Source organism: Natator depressus, chromosome 6 (genome assembly GCF_965152275.1).
Source record: "Natator depressus isolate rNatDep1 chromosome 6, rNatDep2.hap1, whole genome shotgun sequence".
Classification (NCBI taxonomy): Eukaryota; Metazoa; Chordata; order Testudines; family Cheloniidae; genus Natator; species Natator depressus.
Window position 1 is genome coordinate 16582146 of NC_134239.1, and position 24499 is coordinate 16606644.

Below are 24499 nucleotides of genomic sequence, written 5' to 3' on the forward strand. Positions count from 1 at the left end.
TGTATTCCTCCGCCTGCAAAGCCAAGTACTGTAGCTGTCATGAGCCTGACTGTTTAGGGCTCAGAGAGAGCCACGAAAGAACCCAAACTAGCACTCATGTACCTGAACATGCCACAGATTTAAAGTCTGTTATTCTGGGCCCTTTGAGGGCTAGAAGTGCTGGGTCCCATTGGGAAGCAGTTGGAGATCGCCCCTTCCTGAAGGTGTAAAGCTGGGGCTCTCCTAGCCTGGATCACATCTTTCTAGCGATTTACCCAAGCTTCCATCCTCTCCCATTCCTGATCACACCAACCAGCTTCCCTCATGGGCAGCGCATCCCCATGTCAACCACAGCAACTGCTTGCATGGAAAAGCAATACTAGGCAGATATTTCTGTGCTCTGCATATCTACAGAATAACCCACTCAACTCCAGCCTCTGCTTATGCGTGTGTGTATGGGGGGGGGGGGGGAGCACTGGCACGCCTGCCTTGCTATTTAAAGGCTCAGCTCCCTCTCTAGAAGAGCGAGCCTTTTCACCCACTTGAGATCCCAGGATGCTTTGCATGGATGATGCAGCCTCGTTAGTGTAGCCTCCTGTGGGCCTCCAGAGGTTAATAAATGCATGTGCATTAAAATGCTGAGGAGCGGGAGTTTGATGGTAAGCAAGATGAAAAACAAAGTTAATGGTTTTTTGGAAGTAATGGAACTAAATGGCAGTGACTCCTCGAAGGGCAAAAGCAACAGAACTGCTCAGCTTGTTCTCTTTCTGGGGGTACTTTTTTCAACCAATTAAGGCTGGAATAAGCAAATGAAGCTGTGCAAACAGAGAGGTCTATAATCCTCTGGAGGGCTAATGAGATTCATCTATAAATCAGGAAGCTGGCAAATGGAGCCTGCTATGAAAATCTTTAAGGCTAAGGCCAGGAGGTAAAAGGGCCTTGGTGCTGAGCTGGGTGTGAACAGCCACAAAATTGGCTGAATTAATAGCAAATTAACCCCAAGGATGCTGATCACCATCATTGGTGTAGTGAGTTTGCATCTTCCATCCAAGGATCTGCAAGAGCTTTACGTGGGTGAATTACCCCTGACACTCCATGCCCTTGATTAGGCAGGATGGATTCCCTGCCGTGAGTCAGAGCCTCAACTGGCGTCAGTCAGAGTGGTTCCTTACCCATCTAAGTAGTTACCTGGCATCTGAACACCGCCCACTCACTAATGGGTTTTAGTCTCAGAACACTGCTCTGAGGTCAGGAAGCTTCATCCCATTTCACGGATGGGGAACTGAGGCACAGGGCAGAGTAAGTGAGCAGCCCGTGCTCATGCAGGGAGTCTGTAGCTGAGCCCGAGTTGAGGCCAGGTCTTCTGAAGCCCAGTCCAGAGTTTTAACCACCAGACCATCCTTCCCACCCACCACTGAGTCAAGGGATCAATGCTGACTTACACTAACTGGGGATCTGGCCCATTCACTCCAATGGCGTTACATCAGTTTACGCCAGCTGAGGATCTGGCCCTATATGTAATACATTCTGTGGGAGTTACAACGTGGTTCCCATTGTATATGGGCCCCACTGGGTAAACAGTGAATGAAAGAGCAGGGTGCCTTGGGAAAGTATTGGCAGAGGAGAGGCACGTGCCCAGAAGATAAGTGTGATTGTCATATGCAGGGATATAATGACAGCAAGGGACTCAGCTTAGTTCATGGCGTTGGGAATGTAAAAGCCATCACTGATAGGAGACGCATTTACAACTGATGAGAGATCGCACGCCTCCAGCTGCTCTGACACAGCTGCATTTAGGGATCACGGCCGTGGAGGATCTGCGGGCTGACACTCCCAAGGATAAGCACAGGCAATTGCCTCCTTCGCGGTGGGAATGTCAGTTTCCCACTGGTACAAGAGAGTCACCCCATGGCAGGAAGAGAATTCCTGTCCCTGAGCTGACAGGCTCCCTCCTCTCCCAAAGGCAAGACTGTGCGCTGTCTGCAGCTGCACCTAGGGACGGATCCAGGACCGCACAGGCACTTTCTCCCGGGTCTGATCCGGGATTTTGGTTCAGCCCATTCTATAGACAGTGAGGCAGCTGTGGAGTGAGGAGCCAGACCTGCAGTTCCGCAAGAGTTTGTGGGGGTTTGGAACCGGGATTCAGCAGCTCTGCTAAGACACACTCAACGGGCCTTTTCTCCTGCTTCAGGAGAAGGAAGTGGATGGGACTTACTGGTTCCCTGAGCCAGGAGGGCTGGGCCCCAAGAGTTCCTCTCCAGCTGTGGCTGCAAAATTCACAGGATGCTTTAGTCTGAGATTTTACTGGATATGTGGGGCAAAGCCACAGCATTAAATGGAAGCGACCAGATTTGATGGGAGCAGGGAGGGAGGGAGGGAGAGAACCTTTCCCCAGACACACTTGGAGGGAGAGGAAGGAGAGAGAGCCCCCCTCTTCCTCAGTGTCTCATGGATTGGGGACAGAGATCCACGCAGGGTAATGGCTGCCTCTGCCACTTGCAAATAAGGATCAGAGCAGTGAAAGAGCTGGCGGTGCTGCCCACGAGAGAGGACAATTCAGTGGCCGGCATGGCATTGGGCGCCTGCCACTGGCTAGCAAAGAAGGAGCAAACGAGAGAGGGAAGAAGAGAGCGAGAACTTACAGGAAGGACTTCACATCCAAGCCTCGGTTGCGAATCTGCCCCACCACGTGGTCCCAGCTCCCAGGGTTGGAGCGGCTCCGGCCGCCAGCTGTCCGGTGCTTGGAGCCAGCCGAGACTCCTTGCCGCGACTGGCCGCTCCGGTACCCCCGGGGGTTGCTGCTGCTGGAAGAGGAGCTGGTGTGAGACTGTAGGTGCCCCAGGCTCTGGCTGGTGGTGGGCTGGCTGTGGTTGCTTTTCTGGTGCTGGCTCAGCGGCTGCTGGAGGCTCTGCTGGCGCATCAGTGTGCGCGGGCGCTGGCATTTCGGGTCTCCTGCTGAGGTGGGGATATACTCAAGGGTAGTGGCTGTGGACATGGTGGAGTCCTCGAAACTTAGGGAGGGGGAGGGCAAAGGAGAGGAAAGAAAGGAGAAGAAGGTGAAGGGGCAAAATTGGAGGAAGCAAAAGAAGAGAGTTAGAGAGAAGATGCCCCAGCGTGGTGCGCTCTCTGCCAGGGGCCTTCGGAACCAGCAAGCTGTCCCTCTAGGTCTCGGCCCTGTCTCTGCCTTCCCAGAGGCGCAAGCTCTTTGCCCCATGGCCATCTCGCCTTCCCGTCCACCCCACGCCATGTCGCCCAGACTCTGTCTGATCCTTGAGGGCTTGGCGTGTCCGTGCCCATGAGCCGACGCTTGGGATACCGCTGTCCCCGTTCCTTTCCCACTCGGCTCGCAGGAAGCCTGTGCCTTCTCAGCACGCTGGCCGACCTCCTTTCTGAGCTAATTAGGCTGCTGCGTGAAGGCGAACCCCCCAGTGTCCGCGCTGCTTCCCGTCACATGAGAAACGCCCCTCTCCCCATTGGCTGCAACTGGGCAGCCACTCAGTCCCTGAAAGGGACTGTGAGGTTGGGGGCTCTCCAAAGTCCCGGGACCAGGCTCCTCAGCGAAGTTCAGGCCAAGCTGGCGTGAAAAAGGCGCATTCCCAGCCACTCACATTCTGAGGTCAAGAACCACAGAAGCCCCTCAAGTGTACCGTGCACCTTCCCTGGGGCACAGCGGCAACGTCAGGCCTGGCGCATGCGTGCGGCAATGACTTCCCAGTATTCTCTCTCCTGACTGGCTGCCCCTTCCTCGGCCCCCACATGCTGGTGATGGCGCAGTGCCAATCGGGAGGCAGCCCAAAGCCCAGCCATGAGGTGAAAGCCCCTGGACTCAAGCTTTCCTTTGCCCTGCAGAGAAGGGGAAGATGCCTGCTGGTCTCTTGCATCTGTGTTTTTTAGCTTTCAGGATGACTCTGCATTTAAGGGTCAGATGTTCAGCCAGGGTAAATCAGGGCTGCATCACTGACTCCAAAGGGACAACGGCCAGGTCACAATCTGGCCTTTGCAATGTTTGAACCCTGGTGGAAAGGGCTGGTGGCTGAAAAATACAGCCAGCTGCCCACGTGGGGACAGGGGCTCATCTGGGCATGAGATACGGAGCGCATGGGCTGACCCAGGACAGAGAACATGGCAAGACAATGCAATGGTACACTAACTAACCATGCAGCCAGACCCATGGGTGATCACACGGCTAAACATGCAGCCAGGCACATGGTAGAGCACTCAGATAAACACAGCCAGATTCCTGGTAGAGCATCCAGATAAACACAGCAGAGCACCCAGATAAACACATGGCCAGCTACATGGCAGAGCACCCAGATAAACACACAGCCAGCTACATGGTAGAGCACAGCCAGACAAAACTGAGTGGACAAAACTGAGCACACAGCTGGGCACACAATAGAACATGTGGCTAGCGCCCCAACTGGGAATGCAATGGCGCACCTAGCTGAAGACATGACGGAGCCTTCAGCTGAGCACACAGTTCCTGGATATTTGACAAAGCCTGTCGCTGAGCACACAGCTGTCACATGAGAGCATGCAGCTGGAGCCCAAGGCTGGGCACAGGGCAGAGCACATGGCTGTGCACGCATACAGAGCACCCAGTTAGACGCTCGGCTGGAAAGCCAATGAAGCAGGTAGCTAAACATGTGGTTGAACAGAGGAGCATGTGGCCAGGACCCAACTAACCTCTTTGTCCCCCAGCTCTGCTGCTGCCATGAGGTCATGCCTTCGGCTGAGACGTCCCTGTAGCAGCCGGCTGGGCTGAGGCCAGGGTATTCACCATCCACCCTGATGGTCATTTCAAACCTAAGACCCTGCATGGTTCCCAAGGGTACAAAGGAAGAACAGCCCAGCCACAGTGGCGGCAGATGCCACCTCCGTGGCACATACCAGCCGGGCCCTGGGGGAATCGCTTCCACCGTGGCAGCAGCAGGAAAACTTGTCTACTTTCCATGTGGGTTTGGGCTGTAATTATGGCTGAAACACAATGGTGAAGCTGCGCCTTCGTGCATCACGCAGAGAGCAGAAAGGAGAGAGGGAGAGAAAAAAGAAAGATCGAGAAACAGAGAGATCAAGAAAGAGTAAAGGGACAGAGAAAAAGTGAAGTCCTGAATAAGCAGAAAGCCCGCCTCAAAGACCCAGGTGCCCTGGAGAGGTGTGTCACCCAGCTGGCATTGCCTCTGGCTTGGCATATATTTTTGGGTTCCTTGGCAAACGTGATTCGGAAGGAGCAATGCCATCTGGGTGATGAGTCCCCAAGCGTGGCCCCTGTGCTGCCTGGTATGACGCAGAGATGGGCCTTTCCCAGCCGCTGCCTTCGCTTCCATGCTCGGTGACCTCATTTCAGTTTTCTATCAAATCCTAAATTAGTCCAATTTACAACCTCTCAGTCACAGGAAACTAAAATTGGCTGCTCTGGGCCCTGAGCCAGTGGAATATATAAATTTCTATCAGCGGTAACTGACGCATGGGAGCCGCTTCTGATGCAGAGGGAACTGTACGAACCTGGCATCAAGCACACCTGGCACTCTAGCATCTGCTAGTACCTACTCCTGCCCCTGGGATACTGCTATTCCTATGGCACAAGCGAGTGAAGGTCGACCTCCTCCAGACACACAATGCAATGGAGAGCCCCATCACAAGGGCAGGTGTCAGCTACAGGAGTGGCTGTGTTACTCCCCAGCAAAAGGAACTTCATTAAGATACAACCAGGTCTGTAAGGCAGATCAATTCCCTCTGCTAGAAACCTTCTTAAAACAGGGACATCGTATTTAAAAAAGCAGTAAAGACAAAGCCAAAGGGAAATTCATGACAATGCAAAGGCACTACAGTCTAGAAATTCAGAGCTAAATTTTCTCAAACACCCTAACTCTGCCTCATTTCCCACTCTTAAATGCACTAACCACATGTCATAGATTGGTGTCTGTGCCAAGTGCTTCAAGTCATTTTCAAAAGTTTGTCAAATCTATCTATCTATCTATCTATCTAGTTAGCTAGCTACACCCTGCTATCTAATCTAATCTATCTATCTATCTAGTTAGCTAGCTACACCCTATCTATCTAATCTATCTATCTATCCACCCTTATGCACACTCATACATCATTCCCACCTCAGATGCATATATCCATCCTTCCATCTATCCATCCATCCATCACTACTCCCACCCCCATGGTATCTGAACACCTGAGCTAGTCCTCTCTGGAACAGGTAATGTGTCTGGGGACCATATATAGAAAGTGTGATGTGAGTGTTGTCCTGTCTTGCTCCAGTGGGCATTTGTGGGTGGGAAGGAGAGATCTTTACTTTGTATCAGATGGGTAGGAGGCAGGTGCTCTGCCTGACACAGTCCAGGAGCATGGATTTGAGGAGGGATTGTAGCTGGGTATGTTGTTTCAATGCAGCGATAATGCAATTTGCATATCATAAATCAGAAAGGGGTCTCTATTGTAGGGGCATGTAGCTCATATAGGAAATGTATGGAAAGGGCCATTGGAAAGATGTCTTGGGGATACAGAAGGTTGTTCAGGTACAGAGTTAAGGTTATTTATGGAACCTTAACTCTGAATTTCCAGTTTCTTTCTTTTTTTTCTTTTTTTGTAAATTGAATATTAACTTACAGTTTCCTGGCTTTCAAATTATTCTTTATAACAATAAGACTCTAACAAAATTTTAAATGACGTATTTGAATATGTTATTAAAACCTTACTGGCATCTTAACAAAGCATTTTGTCTGGGAATTTCCTTAGTTTTTTTAAATGAATGTGTTTCAACACAATGATATGTGAAAACATGCCATACATCTATATATTTTCTTCCGAGAGACTACTTTGCTGTATTTCTAGTTAGGGTGTAGAATTATACATGTTATTCAGTGAATTACAGCACAGCATAGTATCTGAGTTAAATACTGCACCATTGGAGTCTGTACCTTCCTGGATCTCGGGCAATTTAACCAACAGAGATTAGAAATTTAGGGCCAGATCCTCAATCTGGTGTAAATCAGTGTAGCTCCATGTAAATGAATAGAGCTATGCCAATTTACAGCAGCCGAGAATCTGGTCCAAAACCTTTAAGCCAAACTGAGTTACGAGTGTCCTAAAGAAACTGTTTTTTTCTAATGCTGATAAACTTCAAAATTTTCCCCAAGTCCCCCTCTGACATCAGACTAAGGGAGCAAAATTTTGGGGCTCAAAAATTTAGTTTATTGCAAAAGTTAGGCCAAATCTGCACATAGAATGGACTCCAAGAAGTCACTACTGCCGTTAGCCCCCTCCATGGGGGTGGGGCTAAGAATGGTCCTGCCCCCAAGGGTAGGAATGGGATGGCCCAAGAGTGGGGCAATCCATTAGCTGTTTCATTACACAAACCAATGACTCCATATTGGAGTGTTCACCCACTGGAGCAATCCACTAGTAAGTTACCAGAGCCCCCCGGCTTGGTACTAAGCATGGAAGGGGTAGAAAGCCAGCTGAGCAGCCTCCTACCTTGCTCACTTCCCCTACCCGCAGATACTTGCAGAAATGTAGGCATAACCCCTGGCCTGCCTGGTACCTGTAAGTCTCCCCCCACTTCTAGCACTGATCCCCAGGAGAGCCTTGATTCCAAGAGACTGAGCATTGGGCAGGTGATCACAGACCTAGGTGAGTGCTTCCAGACCCATAGAAGGCCTATGTAGCAGGCAGGATCCCCAAGATTAACTGACTCAAGCACATCCACAAGGCTGCTCAGAGGGTGCTACCCCACCGCAGAGGATGCAGCTCTGCCAGCTGGGGGAACCAGCCAGCTAGCAATAGTGACATGGAGACGGGGCCCTGCTTTTTGGACATCAAATTAATTAATTCCCAGCCACCAAACCCCACTCCCTAAGGCCTCTCCTCACGCTCCTCTCTCAATCGCTATGGACAACCCCACCATCATTCCTGTTGCCTAGGTCTGTAATCTAGGCGTCATCTTTGCCTCAGCCCTTTCTGTAGGTCCTCACATCCAGGCTGGGTCTACACGTTCTCCTGCCTTCCTCCTCCTCTCTCTTCACCTCTAAGATCCAGCCTTCCTTTTCCATCCACACCTCTAAAAGTCTCATCCACGCCCACCCCATCTTGACCAAACTTGTCCTCTCTGGCCTTGACAAAAGCAGTCCTGCCCCACTTATCTCCCGTTCAAAACACCACCACACAGATAATTTTCCAGGCTTGTAGCTTTGACGTTCTCACACCTCTCCTTCCACTGCTTTGCTGGCTCCTCCTCCACCACATCAAACCCAAATGACTTGTCACTTTCAAGGTCCTCTCCGGCCTACCCCATCCTTCCCAATGTCAATCCAATGCTGCCAAGCCGTTGGCTCCCCTTCCGCTTTGCCAGAGCCTCCATCACCCACTTGTTAAATGTTCAGACAGGCCCCTTCGTGCTCTCTCCCTCATGCATGGGAGAAGCTCCCTGTGGTCATCCACAAAGACACCTCGGTGTCCTCCTTCAGACTCTCCTGTCTAGACCCACCTGTTGTCTCTAGACTTCTACTTTGATTATAAGCTCTTTGGGGCAGAGACTGTCTTTTGCTGTTCGCACAGTGCCTAGCACAATCACAGAAATAGAGGGCTGGAAGGGACCTCGAGAGGTCATCCAGTCCATCCCTCCTTAGCTAAGGCAGGACCAAGTGTACCTAGGTGAGTGCTGACAGGTGGTTGTCAAACCTGTTCTCCAATGACAGGGATTCCACACTGGGGCCCTGGGTTCTGACTGGGGTCCCCCAGATGCTACCGCAATGGAGATAATGACAGTACTTCACCAAGGATCAAGAGGATTCTCATCACACATGGGGGTTAAATCCCCATCGGGTGGCCAAGTGTTTCCTGCCATCTCAGACATTCCAGACTGCCCTGTCTGATCCCACTGGGGTGGGGTAGTCCTCTCACACGACCCCACATTTTCCTGTACCTGCTGCCTGACCCCAGTGGGGGGGATAATCCACTCAAACAGCAGGATATTCACCCAACCCCATGCTCTGCTGGACCCCACGCTGCAGTGCCTCGTGGGGCCGGGAAGGGCCTGTGAAGCGCTCTCACTCACTTGGATAGGCTGAGCTTCCCTGCTGCTAGGTGGCTCTGCACCGTGTGCCATCGGCCTCTCCCCGCCTTCCCATTGCTGGGCTCGCTGTGGGCAGACAGGCTGCTCTTCATGCCGTCCTCGCGGAGCTGCTGCTTCTCCCCCAGGCGTCCTTCTCGCTCCCCCGCCAACCCCGGAGCGGAAGAGGTGGCCAACTTAGCGCCCGACAGCAGAGAGCCACTGGGGTGGGCCAGATCCACCAGGATGGGCGCGAAGGGGGGGGGTGGCGGGGAGGAGGCCACACGTGGGGGGAGAAAGAGAGAGAGAAAGAAAGAGAGAGACAGACAGACAGACAAGAGACAGACAGACAGAGAGAGAAAGAGAGACATCAGCACTGCAAAAGAAAGGGCTGACGGGGAGCCTTCGGCAACAGGGAGAGGAGAGAAAAAACAACAGGCGGCCCCGGCTCGGTGTGAGTGTGTGATGGCAGCAAAGTTACGTTATCCCATAGACAACGAGGGGTTAAACAATGGAGAAAACTGTTAGGAGAGGCACCAGTACAGGCAGAGGGAGAGAAAAGCCATGTTAGTGAGAGCTTACCAGCACCAGAGTCACCACCACACAGTGCAAATGCAGAGTACACGCTGAGGGGGGACCCAAACGCGCAACCCCATCCTGTGCTGCAGAGAAGGGGGCATGGGGTGGGGGAGGGAGAGCAGAGGGGACCTGGGGCAGCAGGATGGGGGCGCTAGCCTCTCTCAGCGAGTCACTTAGGGCAGTGGTTCCCAATCCATTGGGGCAGCTGTTCCAGTCTAGCAGGCGAAGGGCCTGAGCCGAACCTCCACCAAGTCAATGGCAAGCTTCCCATTGTCTGGCATGAGCTTTGGATGAGGTCCCAAGGCCACAGCTGTGCCAGCCGGTGCCCACCGCTGCTTCCCATTTGGTGGGCTGTGTTCTATCCCGCCCTGGAGCTTGGGCCCAGCCCCACACAGGGGCAGCCTGATGCGTGGTGCCTTGTGAAGGGCCACTGAAGTCCCTGGCAACGCTCTCTCTGACTTGGATTTGAGCCCAGGGAACTGGCCTGGCATACCAGTACTGGCGCCCATTCCAGTGGTTGGGAACCACTGAGATAAAGGCGGGGGGCGGGAAGGGCAGGAGGGGTTGCTCGTCTCCATGGCTGTCTGCCCATGGGGGTGGAGTGTGTGGGAAGAAGAGGTGGAGCAAAGAGGAAGAGGAGGAGGGTGAAGGGGAGGAGAGGGTAGGTGGGTGGGTGGTGGGTTGCGCATATACTCACTACACATGATCAAACCAGGTAACGAGAGACTCACTTGAGGGAAAGTCGTGGATCACCGTATGGGGCGTAAGGTGAAATGTTTAGTATAAACTCCTTGGGAGGGTAGGAGCTCCATTTCTGCTGCACTGTGTTGTCATTGTTATTCCAAAAGTCTCTGTCTAGATCACTACATCGGCCGGAGAAGAGGGGAGAAAGAAAAGGGAAATACAAGAGAGAGAATCTGAATTCCTGCGAGGGGAGGAAGGAGAAAAAAAAAATCAACCCCCTCCCCCACAAAACCAGAAAGAAGCCAGGTTAGAAAGGAGAGCAGCTCCATCTCCTCCTGTGAAAAAAAAGCCACAGCGGTCGCGGCATTGGCCTGCCACACACATACACACCCACGCAAACACGGAGGGAGGATGGACTGGGGACAAAGGGAGGAAGAGCAGCAGAAAGACGGGAGCAGGAGCCTCCAGAAGCTGGTAGGAGAGAGAGAGAGACAGAGTGCAGGTTAAAGGAGAGTCCGCTGGACACGGCAACCTGGTAATGTCTCGCCAGGCTCCCTGCTCTGTTCCTGGGAACAGCTTCAGGGCAGTTCTCACTACATTCCAAGCACCCTGCCCCCCGGATGATGGCAGAACTGATGGCTCCAGGCATTCAGAAATCAGGAGGCACACCCCCAAAAGCATAAGATTGGCCTAAAAAGGAGGTGGTTTGGGAGCGTTAGGGAGTCATGCTCTCAAGCTTTCTTGGCAACCATTACTGGGCTGGGAACGCACTGCAGGTGTTACCACAGAAGCTGAGATGCTCACAGACTCGCGAGCCCGAGAGCTGGGGTCATCAGGAAAACACCCCAGCTGCTCAAGACTCACAATATAATCACTAGAGCTGGCAATGGGGCAGTGCAAAACGTAGTCCCCTTAGCATTGAGACAGCGGCAGAATCCACTACAGTCTTGGGGAATGACTGACATCTTCCAAGAGACTGGAGGTCAGCATGCTGAGGGGAATGTCACCTTCAGACAAGGGGGAAATGAGCTGGCAGGACTCAATGCCCAGTTCCTGAGGCATGGGAGGACGTGGGATTTGGGGAATGGAAAGATTCTAAGAACATTTGATAAAGTTGGGAGTCAAGCTAGGGTGATGGTCCATCAGGATCTCCCGAGGTTGGCCTCTGAGGGACACTGGGCCAGGAATATAGTCAGACTTGTTCTGCCATCACTTCGAGATTTGCTAGAAACTCCAGCTGGAGAGAGGAGAGGGACCCGGGGAGCAACTTGAGAGACACACAGGACTAGTATTTGAAACCAGCCACTAAAAACCTGAGAGGGATGGCAGATGAATCCAGCAGGGGGTTCTTATTCCCTGTTTGTCTTCCACCTAGATAGGCATTGTCCATCACCAGGACTCATCTTAGTACAGCAGAGGTGGAGAACCAGAGCTAATAGCACCCTGCTCCAGATGTGGGGCCCCTCTCTAATCCAGAGCTACTGACACCTGCTCCAGATGTGCAACTCCTCCCTGAAGAATCCAGGACGGATGTGTAATCCCTCCCTGCAGGATCCAGAACTAATGACACTCTGCTCCAGATGTGAGACCCTCCACTCCTAGAAAACGTATACCAAGGGTAACCCTCTTGTCCCATCCTGCGGGACAAGGTCAGTCCCCACTTGGCGGTGCAGCGGGAGCCAGGAAGCGTGATTCAGCAGGGCGTGCACTGCGACTGTCTGGCTGTACATTTCAGACTCTAAATAGGTCACTTCATGCCACGGACAGATCAGAGACAAGCCGTATCTACCCATCGCCTCCTGACTTCAGAGAGCCGCCAATGGCTTCCTGTTGCTTGACCTGGAGTACGTGGGATCCAACAAGCAGCACCTTTGAAGTCAAGTGGTACTGCGGCAAATTCATCGGAGACTTCAAAAGTCCCCGACAGGCTGCGTGCCTGCACTCAGCCCGCCTCCCCTCATTAATTCCTCCAGTCCTCCTGCGGTTCTGACATGAAACGGCCTCTCCAAACACACAGAGTGAGATGAAAGGCCGAGGAGAGGGGGCCGCACGTGCCCCAGGGGCCACTGCCTTTTGCCTCGGAGCACAAGGCTCGCTCACAACCCAGTGGAAAGAAGGGGGAAAGGGAGAGAAAAAGTGGAGGGGAGGCAGGGAAGGGAAAAGAGGGAGGTGGGGAGAGAAAGAGAGAAGAGAGGATGGAGGAGAGAGGGAGAGACAAAGGCCCTCTGATTTGCAGCTCTCTCCCTCAGTCAGGGCCAGCTGGTTGGGCATCGGAGGCTGAGCTGTCTGGAGAGACTCTTGTCACTGGTGCTGGGAGACCCATGAGGCTTCTGGGAAGTGGCAGCTTTTGAGTCCCGAGGAGAGAGGGTGAAGAGTCTCAAGTGGGCGGCGTATCCCTTAGGGAGTGGGCAGACCCTCCCAGAGAGAGAGGGTGGAGTGTCTGAGGAGTCGATGGGGTGAGTGTCTGCGGTGTAGGATGGTGTGTCTCAGGCTAGCTCTTTGTCCCCTGAGTGACTCCTCTCCTCAGAGGGCAGCCCACACACCACTCCTCTGCGACTCACCACGGACCTCGTCTCTCATCACTTCACTCATCAGCAGGGTCGGTGACATCAGCCAGGTCTGGAGCACGCAATGGGGCCGACACGCGGGCACTGTGTGAAGGGGCATGTTGCCCAAGGTCCCCTGGCCCACATGAGGACAGGTGCTGCCACCCTTGGGCCTATGCTAGGGAAGATCCCATGCACCCAGGGACCCTGTGCGCACACACTTGATCCACCAGCCAGAGTGCCACAATAACTGCACCACTGGCCGGCCCATGGAGGGGCAGCCCTGGTCACGGCGGGTGAAGAGAGTAAGCTCCACAAGGCACCACATAGGCTTGGTGGGAGGAGGAAGCAGCCACAGTCCCACTGGAAGTGGCCACTTCTCAGGAAGGCAGTGGAAGGCGACAGGCTCAGCCTGGAAGAGCGATAGACGCGACAATGGCTCTCGCCAGGCTGAAATGCGTCAGTCATCCACCCATCCCTCCTCCCAGGACTGCCCCCTCCCCGGCCAGCTGACCTCCACCCAGCCGCGCAGGCCACGCAGAAGGGGACGCCAGGTTTCCAGGGCATGGGGGGAACAGGCAGAGTGCTGACCGATATCGCTGTCCTGGCGTGGGTGGGTAGGAGCCACCTGGGGCTTAGTCATAGTCACAGGGCCCAGTTCCCCTGAAGGCCCATCTTACTGCCCCGGTGAGCACTGCCCCATTGCACGATGTTACAGCACCCCAGGCCCATCACTAGCCCTTCACACCATTTCTCCACCCAAGTGCAACCGTCTTAGGAGCCCTCTTGCTGCACAGCCCAGTCACGCATTACAGCCCTCGGCCCCACGTCCTTTACGGAGTGGGTGTAGGGACTGCCCCATTGGCGTCTCTGTCTTTGGATGCTGCCTTGGCCTCTGAACAAAGAGAAGCCCTGAGAAAGGTCATGGCTGTGGCCCATATCCCCCCAGAGTGCACCATGGGCTTAAACCCTCAGCTTGAGAGTGGGGCGAGACATTATGGAGACAGCCAAGTGAACAGCAGGGCCCCCGCTTGGTGTGAGACAGAGAGAACGTGAGGTGTCCTCCACCCCTATAGGGCAGAGGGGACCCTGAGACGTCTCCCCTCCCCTCTGTGGGTCAGAGGGGACCCTGAGGCACCTCCCCATTCCTCTGTGGGGCAGAGGGGACCCTGAGATGTCTCCCCTCCCTCTGTGGGGCAGAGGGGACCCTGAGACATCTCCCCTCCCTCTGTGGGGCAGCGGGGACTTCTGTGTGCTGAGATGTGAATAGAGAAGGATAAATCTCATTGTGGTTGGTCCAAGCCAAGCAGGCTGCCGCAGAAGGAGGTGTCCAGGGGGGGTCGGGATGGGGTGGGCATGGGAGCCCAGATTCAACTGGTTACCCCAATGGCTGTCAATGTGGAGAGCAGCTAGGATCCCTGCCCCTCCATGTGCCCTGGCTGCCCTTTGGGGAGCATGGACCATGCAGGAAGAAGGAAGAACCAGGGGAACTAGCTGCTGCAGGACCTGGTCTTTTATAGCAGACCCCGGCTGGCGATCAGCATCCCCTGCAGGCAAGATGCAGCATGATGGCCTAACAGCCTCGCCAAGCCCTGCCACCATGGCTACGAGCCTGGCATGAGGGACCCGAGGCCCTGACTTTGCCCACCCTGAGGAGACAGCTCTGAGGATTCGCAGCCCTGGGGACAGTCCTCAGGGATCCCAGGAGGTGGTTGCCTGCTGCCTGAGGAGGGCAGGGAGACATGAAGCCTTGGTCTGGCTTTGGTAGGCTCTGTTCTTGCTCAGGGCTGGTGAGCAGGGGCAGCACTGGAATGTTTAGATGGGGGGTGGTGTTGGGGGCAGAGGAGAGCAGTTTGTGGGTCATGGCTGGGTGCACACGAGGCAGTGGGGCAGTCTGGGGTTGGTGTCTGATTGGTGTGGGGGGCTGTGTGTGTCAGGGAGGTGTCTGAGCTAGGGGAGGAGGTGGGGGGGCATCTGGGGGTTAGGCAGCTGTGTGCCTTTGGAGAGGTGTGTGTGCTGGGGGCGATGAGTGAGAGAGTTTGAGGGTGCAGTGGTGGGCTGGTTTGTTTGGGGGCACAGGGGTGTGTTTGGGGGTGGGGCTATAAGAAGTATTTTGGGGTGCAGAAGTGTGTGGAGTCTCTGAGCATGGGAGTATCTGAGGGTGCAGGAGGGTGGGGGGACGTGTGATTGGGTAGTCTGGGGGCACAGGAATGTGGGGTGCAGAGGCATGGGGATGTTTGAAGGCATCACGGTGTGGGGATGTTCAGAGTTTCCGGGTCTATGGATGTGTTTGTGGACACTGAAGGAGTATGGGGAGGTGCGGGTGTTGGTGGATTGTCTTGGCTGTGTGGGGGCAGGATGTATGGGGTACAGTGTGTGGGAATGTGTGGGTGTTGCAGGGGTGTGGAGTCTGTATGGGGGTGGGGTGTATGGGGCACAGTGTGTGGGGATGTTTGGGTGTTGATGAGGTGTTAAAGCTCTGTCGGGGCACGGTGTATGGGGCACAGTGTGCGGGGATGTGCAGGTGTTGGTGGATTGTCATGGCTGTGTGGGGGCAGGGTGTGGGGATGTGCACGTATTGGACTGTCATGACTGTGTGGACAGTTTGTATGGAGCATAGACTGTGGGGATGTGCAGGTGTTGATGAGGTGTTAAAGCTCTGTCGGGGCACGGTGTATGGGGTGCAGTGTGTGGGGATGTGCGGGTGTTGGTGGATTGTTGTGGCTGTGTGGAGGCAGTGTGTACAGGCGCAGTTTGTGGGGATGTGTGGGTGTTGGTGGACTGTCAATATGGTGTGGGGGTAGGGTGTATGGAGCATAGAGTGTGGGGATGTGCTGGTGTTGGTGGGGTGTTAAGGCTGTGTGGGGGCAGGGTGAATGGGGCAGTGTGTAGGGACATGCGGATGTTGGCGGATTGTCATGCCTGTGTGGGGGCAGGGTGTACAGGGGGCAGTGTGTGGGGGTGTTTGGGGTTCAGGAGTTCCCAGCTTCTGGGAAGCTGCGTGGAGCAGACACCACGTTCCAGGGCAGCACCTGAAGCTTTAATCCCTTCCCGCGCTGTCCCGTGGCACCTACTTGATGGTTTTCTTTTCGCTGCGCCCTCGGCTGGAATCCGGGGTCCCCACCGTCTCCAAGGAATTTTTATAACGTTTACCCTATGGGAAAAGAAGGGAGATATGTCAAGGGGTCGGAGCCAAGAAGTTTCCAACTGAATTTTTGGACACAGGCTCGCTCGTGCTAAAACCTGTGAATTGTCTGGGGGTTGTTAATTTTTTTCAGGCCAGTCTGCCCACTGTGAGCCCCAGGTACCAGCGGTAATCAGACTCACAGGTTTCATTTGCTGCAGATCAGTGTTCTCCCTATCCATCTGGCTCTCATTGTGGTTATGACATAAACGCTTTCCTGGCTAATGTGATGGTAGCCAAGTGACTTTCCCAAGGTCCCACAAGGAATCTGTGGTAGAGCCAAGAATTGAACCGAGGTCCCCAGCATCCTAGTCAAGTCCCCTAAACACAAAGCAATCCTCTCACCCACTGACAGATACCTGTTTTAAAACAGTCATTTAATCAGGGAGAAGAAACAAGACCATGTGACTTAAGTGCCCAAACTCTCCCACCCCACCCTGAATAATGTCTATTTAATGTGACTAATTCTTGAACCAACAGGTTGCCCATGAGGCCAGCCAGAGCTTTCCCTGGTGCCATCTCTATCAGCCCACTGTCTGCAGGGTGAGGGGAATGTGCAGCTGAAGATGGGTGCTGGATTTTGGGGGACGTTCGTTGGATGAGGCCATGATTAAGTCTCATGTCCCGGATTGTCAGGTGTGTTCTGACTTAGTTTTTGCTCTTTTGTGGCTTCCAGTTTGTCATTCACTTCAGCTGCCCACCTGGTTTTGCTTGGAAAAATCCTGAAATTGGTCAAACTCTTAATGTTTCTGGTGTGTTTCCCTAGACATCTGAAACAGTGAAAGAGCATCATGGGAAAGGCATGCCCCAGAATGCTCCTTGCTTGGCCATCACAATGGAGCACTTCCAAGGAGTTAGTTTGGATGACCTATGCCCCCCTACTGCTTCTGCTTCACGAACGCATGACAGAGAGCAAAACCCGGCCTTCCTCTCCGCTGCCCCATCACATCTGCAGCAGGGGAGGAACAGCAATTTTAGGATTAATTGAACTTTAATTAATTAAGTTCACAGAAAAAAAAAACCCATGTCACAATATAATGAAATGTGCATTTGTTCCTAATTGGGGCTTGATAATAAGGCCACTTGGTAGTGATTTCCGATGGCAGGTTCAACATGCTGTGCGATTCCAGGGCAGACAAGAGCACAATTAATGCTGATTAGCAAACAATTAGCAGATGACACCATCCCACAGAGGTGCAGGTAAAGGGCCCCCCCCTCACAGCTCTAGGGGGAAGCCATCTAAGAAAAGTGAGAGGCCGCCAGGGGTATTTTTAAGCCTCAGCTGCATGAAATATGCTTGGCCGGGGGCTGGGGGAGAGGGGACAAGAGAGAGCAGCAAACACATGGGGTGCTCTGGATCCAACAGGAGCTCTGGATGTAGGGGTGGGAGAAAACAGGACAGCAGCGGGGGGAGAGGGGAGGAAGGGAGCTGGCTCCAGGCACACAGATAGAGCAGGATGGGGCAGGAGAGAATTTGGATCTAGGTCAAGGTGGCGACGAACAGCAGAAGAGAATTTGGATCTGGATCAGAGCGGGACGATGGAGAGTGGCACAGCAGCAGATGTGCGTGTGAAGGAATCTGGGTCTGGACTGAGGGCAGGGGTGACAGTGGGATAAGGCTGGGGTGTTTGTGGGCAGGGGAGTCAGCAATTTGGATCTGGAAAGAAGGACTGGATTGAGGGGACAACAGAGAGTTGGAGAATGACCAGTCTGATCAGGGTAGGGGAAGGGATTCCGTGGCCGGGGAGGGGTAGGCTAGCAATGTGAAATATGGACTCAGACTGACAGCTCTCTCCCCCTAGACCTTTCACCCCACCTGCACTGTCCCTGTGAGCTCTCCAGGCAGCCACATACATGTATTGTTCATTGCGGTTAGTTGTGGGTAATCTGCCCACAAATTAAGAAAAAGCCTGGGGAGGATCACAAACAGCCTGTTAATCACCATGAGAAATGCTGCCCTGGGGAGTGGGGGGGGGGAAGGGGCTCATTTATGGAGCCAAGGCAGTGCAGTGACTTCATAGCTAGGTTGTGGTTTGCTTTCTCCATCCTAAGCCTCAGCCCTTGATCTCCCTCTGTGTCCCTCAGAAACACCTCAGTTCTGCTTCTGCTTTCTCCTGTGTGGTCTCCCAGCAGAGGAGAGATTTCTGGAGGTCATTCAGACAGTCACAAGAGGTGCAAATGGAGATGTTTTCCTCCTGAGTTACTTTTGGGAAGGCACCTCCCCAGAAATGGCTTGGCCTAGAAACTCCAAGAGCCCTCCACAACAGCACATGTCCTTGAATGTGCCTTAGAAGGCCAGGTGGTTAACTTTGGAGCCAGTCACCACAAATGTCATAGAATCATAGAATCACAGAATATCAGGGTTGGAAGGGACCTTAGGAGGTCATCTAGTCCAACTCCCTGCTCAAAGCAGGACCAATCCCCAACTAAATCATCCCAGCCAGAGCTTTGTCAAGCCTGACCTTAAAAACTTCTAAGGAAGGAGATTCCACCACCTCCCTAGGTAACGCATTCCAGTGTTTCACCACCCTCCTAGTGAAAAAGTTTTTCCTAATATCCAACCTAAACCTCCCCCACTGCAACTTGAGACCATTATTCCTTGTTCTGTCATCTGCTACCACTGAGAACAGTCTAGATCCATCCTCTTTGGAACCCCCTTTCAGGTAGTTGAAAGCAGCTATCAAATCCCCCCTCATTCTTCTGTTCCGCAGACTAAACATCCCCAGTTCCCTCAGCCTCTCCTCATAAGTCATGTGTTCCAGTCCCCTAATCATTTTTGTTGCCTTCCGCTGGCCTCTTTCCAATTTTTCCACATCCTTCTTGTAGTGTGGGGCCCAAAACTGGACACAGTACTCCAGATGAGGTCTCACCAATGTCGAATAGAGGGGAACGATCATGTCCCTCGATCTGCTGGCAATGCCCCTACTGATACATCCCAAAATGCCATTGGCCTTCTTGGCAACAATGGCACACTGTTGACTCATATCCAGCTTCTCGTCCACTGTAACCCCTAGGTCCTTTTCTGCAGAACTGCTGCCGAGCCATGCGGTCCTTAGTCTGTAGCGGTGCATGGGAGTCTTCCGTCCTAAGTGCAGGACTCTGCACTTGTCCTTGTTGAACCTCATCAGCTTTCTTTTGGACCAATCCTCTAATTTGTCTAGGGCCCTCTGGATCCTATCCCTACCCTCCAGCGTATCTACCTCTCCTCCCAGTTTAGTGTCATCTGCAAACTTGCTGAGGGTGCAATCCACACCATCCTCCAGATCCTTTATGAAGATATTGAACAAAACCGGCCCGAGGACCGACCCTTGGGGCACTCCCCCAATGTCTGAACTTCGGAGAACTTTGCCAGGACCCAGCTGAGCTGATAACTTTTGCCAACATCAGGCTGAATTCAGCATCTCCAGAGCTCTACAACTGCTGGCAGAGCATAAGGTTCAGCAGGTGAGCTCCTGTCTTTGCTAGCAGCACAACTTGGAGACTCTGTCACCTTCATCAGCCAACCAGTTTGGGTTTAAGCTGCTCCCAAGCCTGCCACACTCTCTCAGCCCAGCCGCTGCAGTTCAACAAGGCTGCAAACACCCCCGGCCCAGCTCATGAGATCTCTGAGCTCCATTGTTCAAAAGGTCCAGGTTAGAGGAGGTTACAGACACAGCCGGAGTGGCCTGCAGGACGCGGAAACACTGTCTTGTGAACCTCTTGCGTTCCAGGCACCCGTAAGCTCTGTCGTTAAATCATACAGGTTCCAGAATGGCGCAGACTCTTCCAAGAGCAGGCTGCAGTGTCCGCAGGCTCCATTAGCAGAACTGCTCAGGTGTGAAGGGGGTGGGGGCTCTGTCAGCACGGCCTCCAGTGAACTCCATTCATCAAAATGTTCCCGTCCAAGGAGGTTTCAAGCTCAAGCCAGTGGAGTAGTTCTTTCCAGTGCAATGCTGAAAACCAAGTACAGTGCCAACTTGACACCACATTTAGGACTGTAGCAGAATATAGGGGTAGATCCTGGTCTCTGCCCCTGAGATGGTGCAAAAGGGAACAGAGCCATGAAGGAGCCTAATGACCATCCCAGCAGGATTAGAAGTGGGCACTTCAAGAGACGTCTAGCTGTTGTTCATACTTGAGAGCTGGAGTGAAGCATGAGTTAGATGTAAATGATTTGGGGTGGATGGTACAAGAGATAACTGGTTACCTTGGTTACAAAGGGATGGGTCTTTGGGGGAGGTCAAAGGAGATGCAACTTGCACCGAATTCAATGGGAGCTGGATCTGCTTCCAGCTGAATCTGGCCTATGTGCCAATCTAGGACAGATGTGCACACTTCCTGAGCTGAGCGAGACACATGGCATCGCTGCTGATGGGCAGGCCGAGAGGAGCTCTTTTATCTGATATGGCGGGACAGCCATTGTGGGCTGGCTTCCCTTTCCTCAGTATGCATCTAGCCACCTTTCTATCTTAACCCACTTTGTCCTTCACGCTTTCCTCGCCCTTTGCCCATCACATCTGCTTTTAGATAAGACAGCAGGGACTGGGTGAAGCAACTGTTCAGCTGGGGACAATCACTGGTGGGCACCTCAATGGCAAGGGTACAGGGAAACTGAGTAAGGGTGGGATAACCACAGGGCCACGGTGCCTGGTCAAGGGCAAAAAACTCCCCTCCACAGACACTGATGAGCAAGGCGTCTCAGCAGACCAGCGTGGGGATGAGATGAACCTGAATGGCTGGCCTGCACCCACTGCATGGTCAATGCCCACAGTCAGAGTGCCCCCTGCTGGGCCCCGGGAAGGCTGCAGATCACCAGCTGTGACTCCAGCTAGTTGGATCTTGTGCTTAAGGCACAGGATGGGGAAGCAGAAAATCTGGATTCAATTCTTCACCCTGTGTGACTGACTGTGGGGCAGGTCACTTCATCTCCCATGGGAGTTAGTAACCTAAACAGCTTTGAGGGTCTGGGCCTCAGTGCCCCATCTGTAAAAGGTGATTGTGACGCTCCCAGGGTCCATTCAGGCTGTAAGCTCTTCAGACCAGGGGCTGACTCTGACTCTGTGTCTGTGCAGCACCTGGCAATGGGCCAGCAAGCTTGGTGGGGGGCCTCTAAGAGCTACTAGCACAGAGATAATAACAAATCCTAGAGCCTACTTGTTATCTCCCCAACCCATTACATCGCTCGGCTGAGCCTACCATTCCCCCAGGGCCAGGCTATGAGGTGTCTCCCCTTTGTCCAATTCTCTGCCCCTTTGTTCCATGCCCTCCTCCTCCTTCTCAGCCCTTCAGTCATGTCAGGCCATGGGCCGGGCTATGAAGGACCTAGATCCCTGTGCTGGAGGTGAAGCCGTGTCACTCCTCTCCCCCATCCTCCTGCATTCTCTGAACTCTCTCTGTTCTCCGAGCCTTTGCTGCCCTGCCAGAGCGAGGCAGGGCTCCGTCTACCTCTCCCAGGCCAGCAGCATCAGGCCAGCCATGGCAGGGTCCGCTTGTGCCGATGGGGAGGGTGAGAGTGCCAGGCCTGTCACATCAGGCAGGCTGGTAGTAGGCAGCTGCCTGGTGGCCCCGTCAGCCAGCTGCTGAGGTAAGGGGCGGGGAGCAGCTCACTCCTCCAATGCTTCAGCACAGGCTGGTCTCTGCAGCAGTAGCTTCTCCCTGGCAGGAGCTGGACAGGTGCTCACCGGTCAGTGCTGGTGAGCCACATAGCTGGCTCTGTTGGGAAACTCGAGCTGGGCAAGCCTGCTCCCTGTATCAGGGAGACGGGGCTACACCCCAGCTGGTGTGAACGTGTGCAGATCCAACAACTGCCATGTGCCCGCTGGGGCTCTGGCTCATTGTGCTGGGGAGACACAGTGCCCAGCTGACCAACCCCTGGCTCCCTCGGCCACAGAGGTGACTGCTCCATCTGCCAAGGTCTGAGGGCAGCTGGGCATTGTGGAGCGGGGTGAGCGTCTCTGAGGGCAGGAGCCTGGGTCCCCAGGAACACAGGCACAACCACCCTCATGCCTCCCCTCGAGGCAGCCTTGCGCAATGGCTCCCATTACCGGAGTGCAGGCCCGCAGGCTGCAGCCAGGGCACTGACCAGCGGGGAGAGGGCACTCACACCCCAGGCTCTCCCAAAGGGCACGCTCTGCTGCAACATCCAGCATCTCTCTCCACAGGGGCAGGTGGGACTGGGCTGCAGTGAACTGAAAGGGGACGCTCTGGGCAGGCTGCTGGACGGGGGCAGACCCTGGGGTTCTCTCTGGCTAGCATCCCCATGTAATCCTGGCCTGGCCTGGCCTGCTGACTACCAGATGGGCAGGTCACACCTTGTGCCCAGCTGCCACAAGCCCAACAGGAGGAGTCAGCAGCCTAATCCATGCGGAAGTGAAGTGGAGGGTTCTTTGCCAGGAGTGCAACGGAGGCGCTCTGTGACGGCCAATTCCTGCCACTGCTCCCTGGCACTTGTCCCGCCAAAGTCACAGGGCAAGATTGGAATTTGATTTCCCAAACTTGGCCAGCAGGATGGGAGAAGGGCTCCCCACTCTCCACCCTCCCGGGCCTCCTTCCTCCCCTTCATCCCAACCCTTTCCTCAGGTCCTGCCCCCGAGCCCAGTCCTTTCCACGCCCAGCGCCTCTTCAAGGAGGCAGGGAACTCACAACCTGTGTCCAGCTCTTGGGTAGGGAGTGGGGGGCTCTGATTTCACCTCTGGGGCATGGAGGAGCCTGAAGGCGTGCTGAACCAGAAGGGCAACCACATGTTAGCTACCCTACCCTGGGGTATCTGCCAGGTGTGCTCGGACTGGCTCAGCAGCCACAGCGAGCAAAGGGAGACCCGGCACAAGCCCCTGGAGGACACAGCAACACTGGAGTGCTGGCTGTGGGGGAGCTCCCAGCTATTGCTGTGCCAGCCTCTCCCAGCTGGGGGCGCTGCAGGAAATGGAACAGAAGTCATACCAGAGGTTCCAAAATTGTGATCTGGGGAGCATTTGTGCATGGACCATCGGGTAATGCTGCTGCTCTTTGTCCTCCTTATTCATTCGCATTAAATGAAGCTAGAAACACATTCAATACATTTCCTCGGGTCACTGCTCTGTGGCGGGGAGGCTGGCGTTGCACAGGGCTGTTGCACCTGGGAGGGCAGGTGTCCCTGAGACAATCTCAGGATGAAAATATGGGCCATGCCATGAACCAGGAGGGCAATCCCCTGGCCTTGATGCTGCGATTAGAGTAGCCAGACAGCCAGTGGCCGGGGGGCCCTCACAGCGTCTCTGGATCCAGCCTCCCTGACAAGCCAGCACTACAGGAGTGAGTGAGCCGGCAGCTGGCTGCAGACAGGCTGGGCATGTTTCAGCTGCGTTCGGGGAGGAGGTGAGAGGGTTTCACCTTCTTGCTTTTGCTTCTAAATTTAGCCTGCTGGAAGAGCGGACTCGCTTGTTAGCATTCTGTGCTGCCCGCGCTCCCCGGCGCATGCAGACTGACGGACTGCGGCGGCTGTGACCTTCCCTCCTCATCAGCTGCTGCTCCTGGACCCCACGGGAGGCTCCCAACAGGTGGCACATGGCAGCAGCGGCTGCATTAACTTTCCTTAGCCCCGGAGAAGCTGGTGGACCTGCCAGGGCTCTTTCCCTTTCGCCAGACAGGACTTGGAGTAGACGAGGCAGGGGAGGAGAGCGAGTGGTCAGGTGCTGCTGCTATAACACAGAGATACTTCTGAGCTGGCCCAGCTCTTCCGGCATCTCCGCTGGCTTGGATGGAGGGGAGGCACTGCCCTGTTTGCTGCCGGCCAGACAATGCTCTCTCAGCAGAGCGGGCTGGATGCCTGGGTGAGGGAGGGCAGACAGGTAGGAGGCTGGCTGGCTGGTTGGCAGACGGGGGTAACTATGGTTCATGAGAGACAGGTAGATACGTGGGCGGCTGGGGAGTGCAAGGAGGTTCTCCTCACCTGGCATGGATCTTCGGCCTACCGAGGGCACCTGCTAGGGGCTGTGGCTCTGTGACCTTGGGAGAGGTTTCCTCCCTCGGTCCTCAGTGCTGGCTGGGCACGGATCTGTCACAGAACTCTGTCACCTTCCAGGGCGCTGGCCTGGGTACTGGGAACAGGACGCTTCTGAGGGAGGGAGGGTGTTGGGAGGGGGAACAGCAGCAGAGTCTTCAGGACGAGGAAGCCACCCTTCACCCCAGGCAGCTGAGCACTCCACGGCTCCCTGACCCCACTGAGCCAGCCAGCTAGCTCTCTATCCCTTCTCGTTACCCTCAGGCAGCATGGAGAGCTGGGCCCAGGCAGCGGCCAGGGCTGTCCTTCCCCTCCCAGCGAGTCCTTGTTTCTCTTGTGCGGCTGGCTGAAGCGTTTTTGAACCTGGCCCCAGGCCCAGTTACCACTGAACGGGGAGCTCTTCAATTCATCTCACTTCCTCCCAGGCTGCCTGGTTTATTAATTTGGCTCCCGGCCGCAGGGCTTTACTTATTAATGTGGCAGTATCGCTGCTTAACTCCCTTGTTTGTGAA

General features: G+C 54.4%; 1 protein-coding gene across 5 annotated transcripts in view; it reads right to left on the minus strand.

The window, feature by feature from the left end:
* SYT7 (synaptotagmin 7) overlaps positions 1–24499 on the minus strand; it is a 166080-nt gene that overhangs the window by 55432 nt on the left and 86149 nt on the right. For 2 of the 5 annotated variants that reach the window (XM_074954645.1, XM_074954644.1), the window contains exons 3-6: positions 15921–16000; positions 10348–10479; positions 9044–9259; positions 2622–2990 (exon numbers count right to left, since the gene is read on the minus strand). In XM_074954645.1, coding sequence (XP_074810746.1) covers positions 2622–2990; positions 9044–9259; positions 10348–10479; positions 15921–16000 — 797 coding nt within the window. The remainder of the gene's footprint in view (positions 1–2621; positions 2991–9043; positions 9260–10347; positions 10480–15920; positions 16001–24499) is intronic. The other 3 variants (XM_074954646.1, XM_074954647.1, XM_074954648.1) reach the window with 3 other exon arrangements.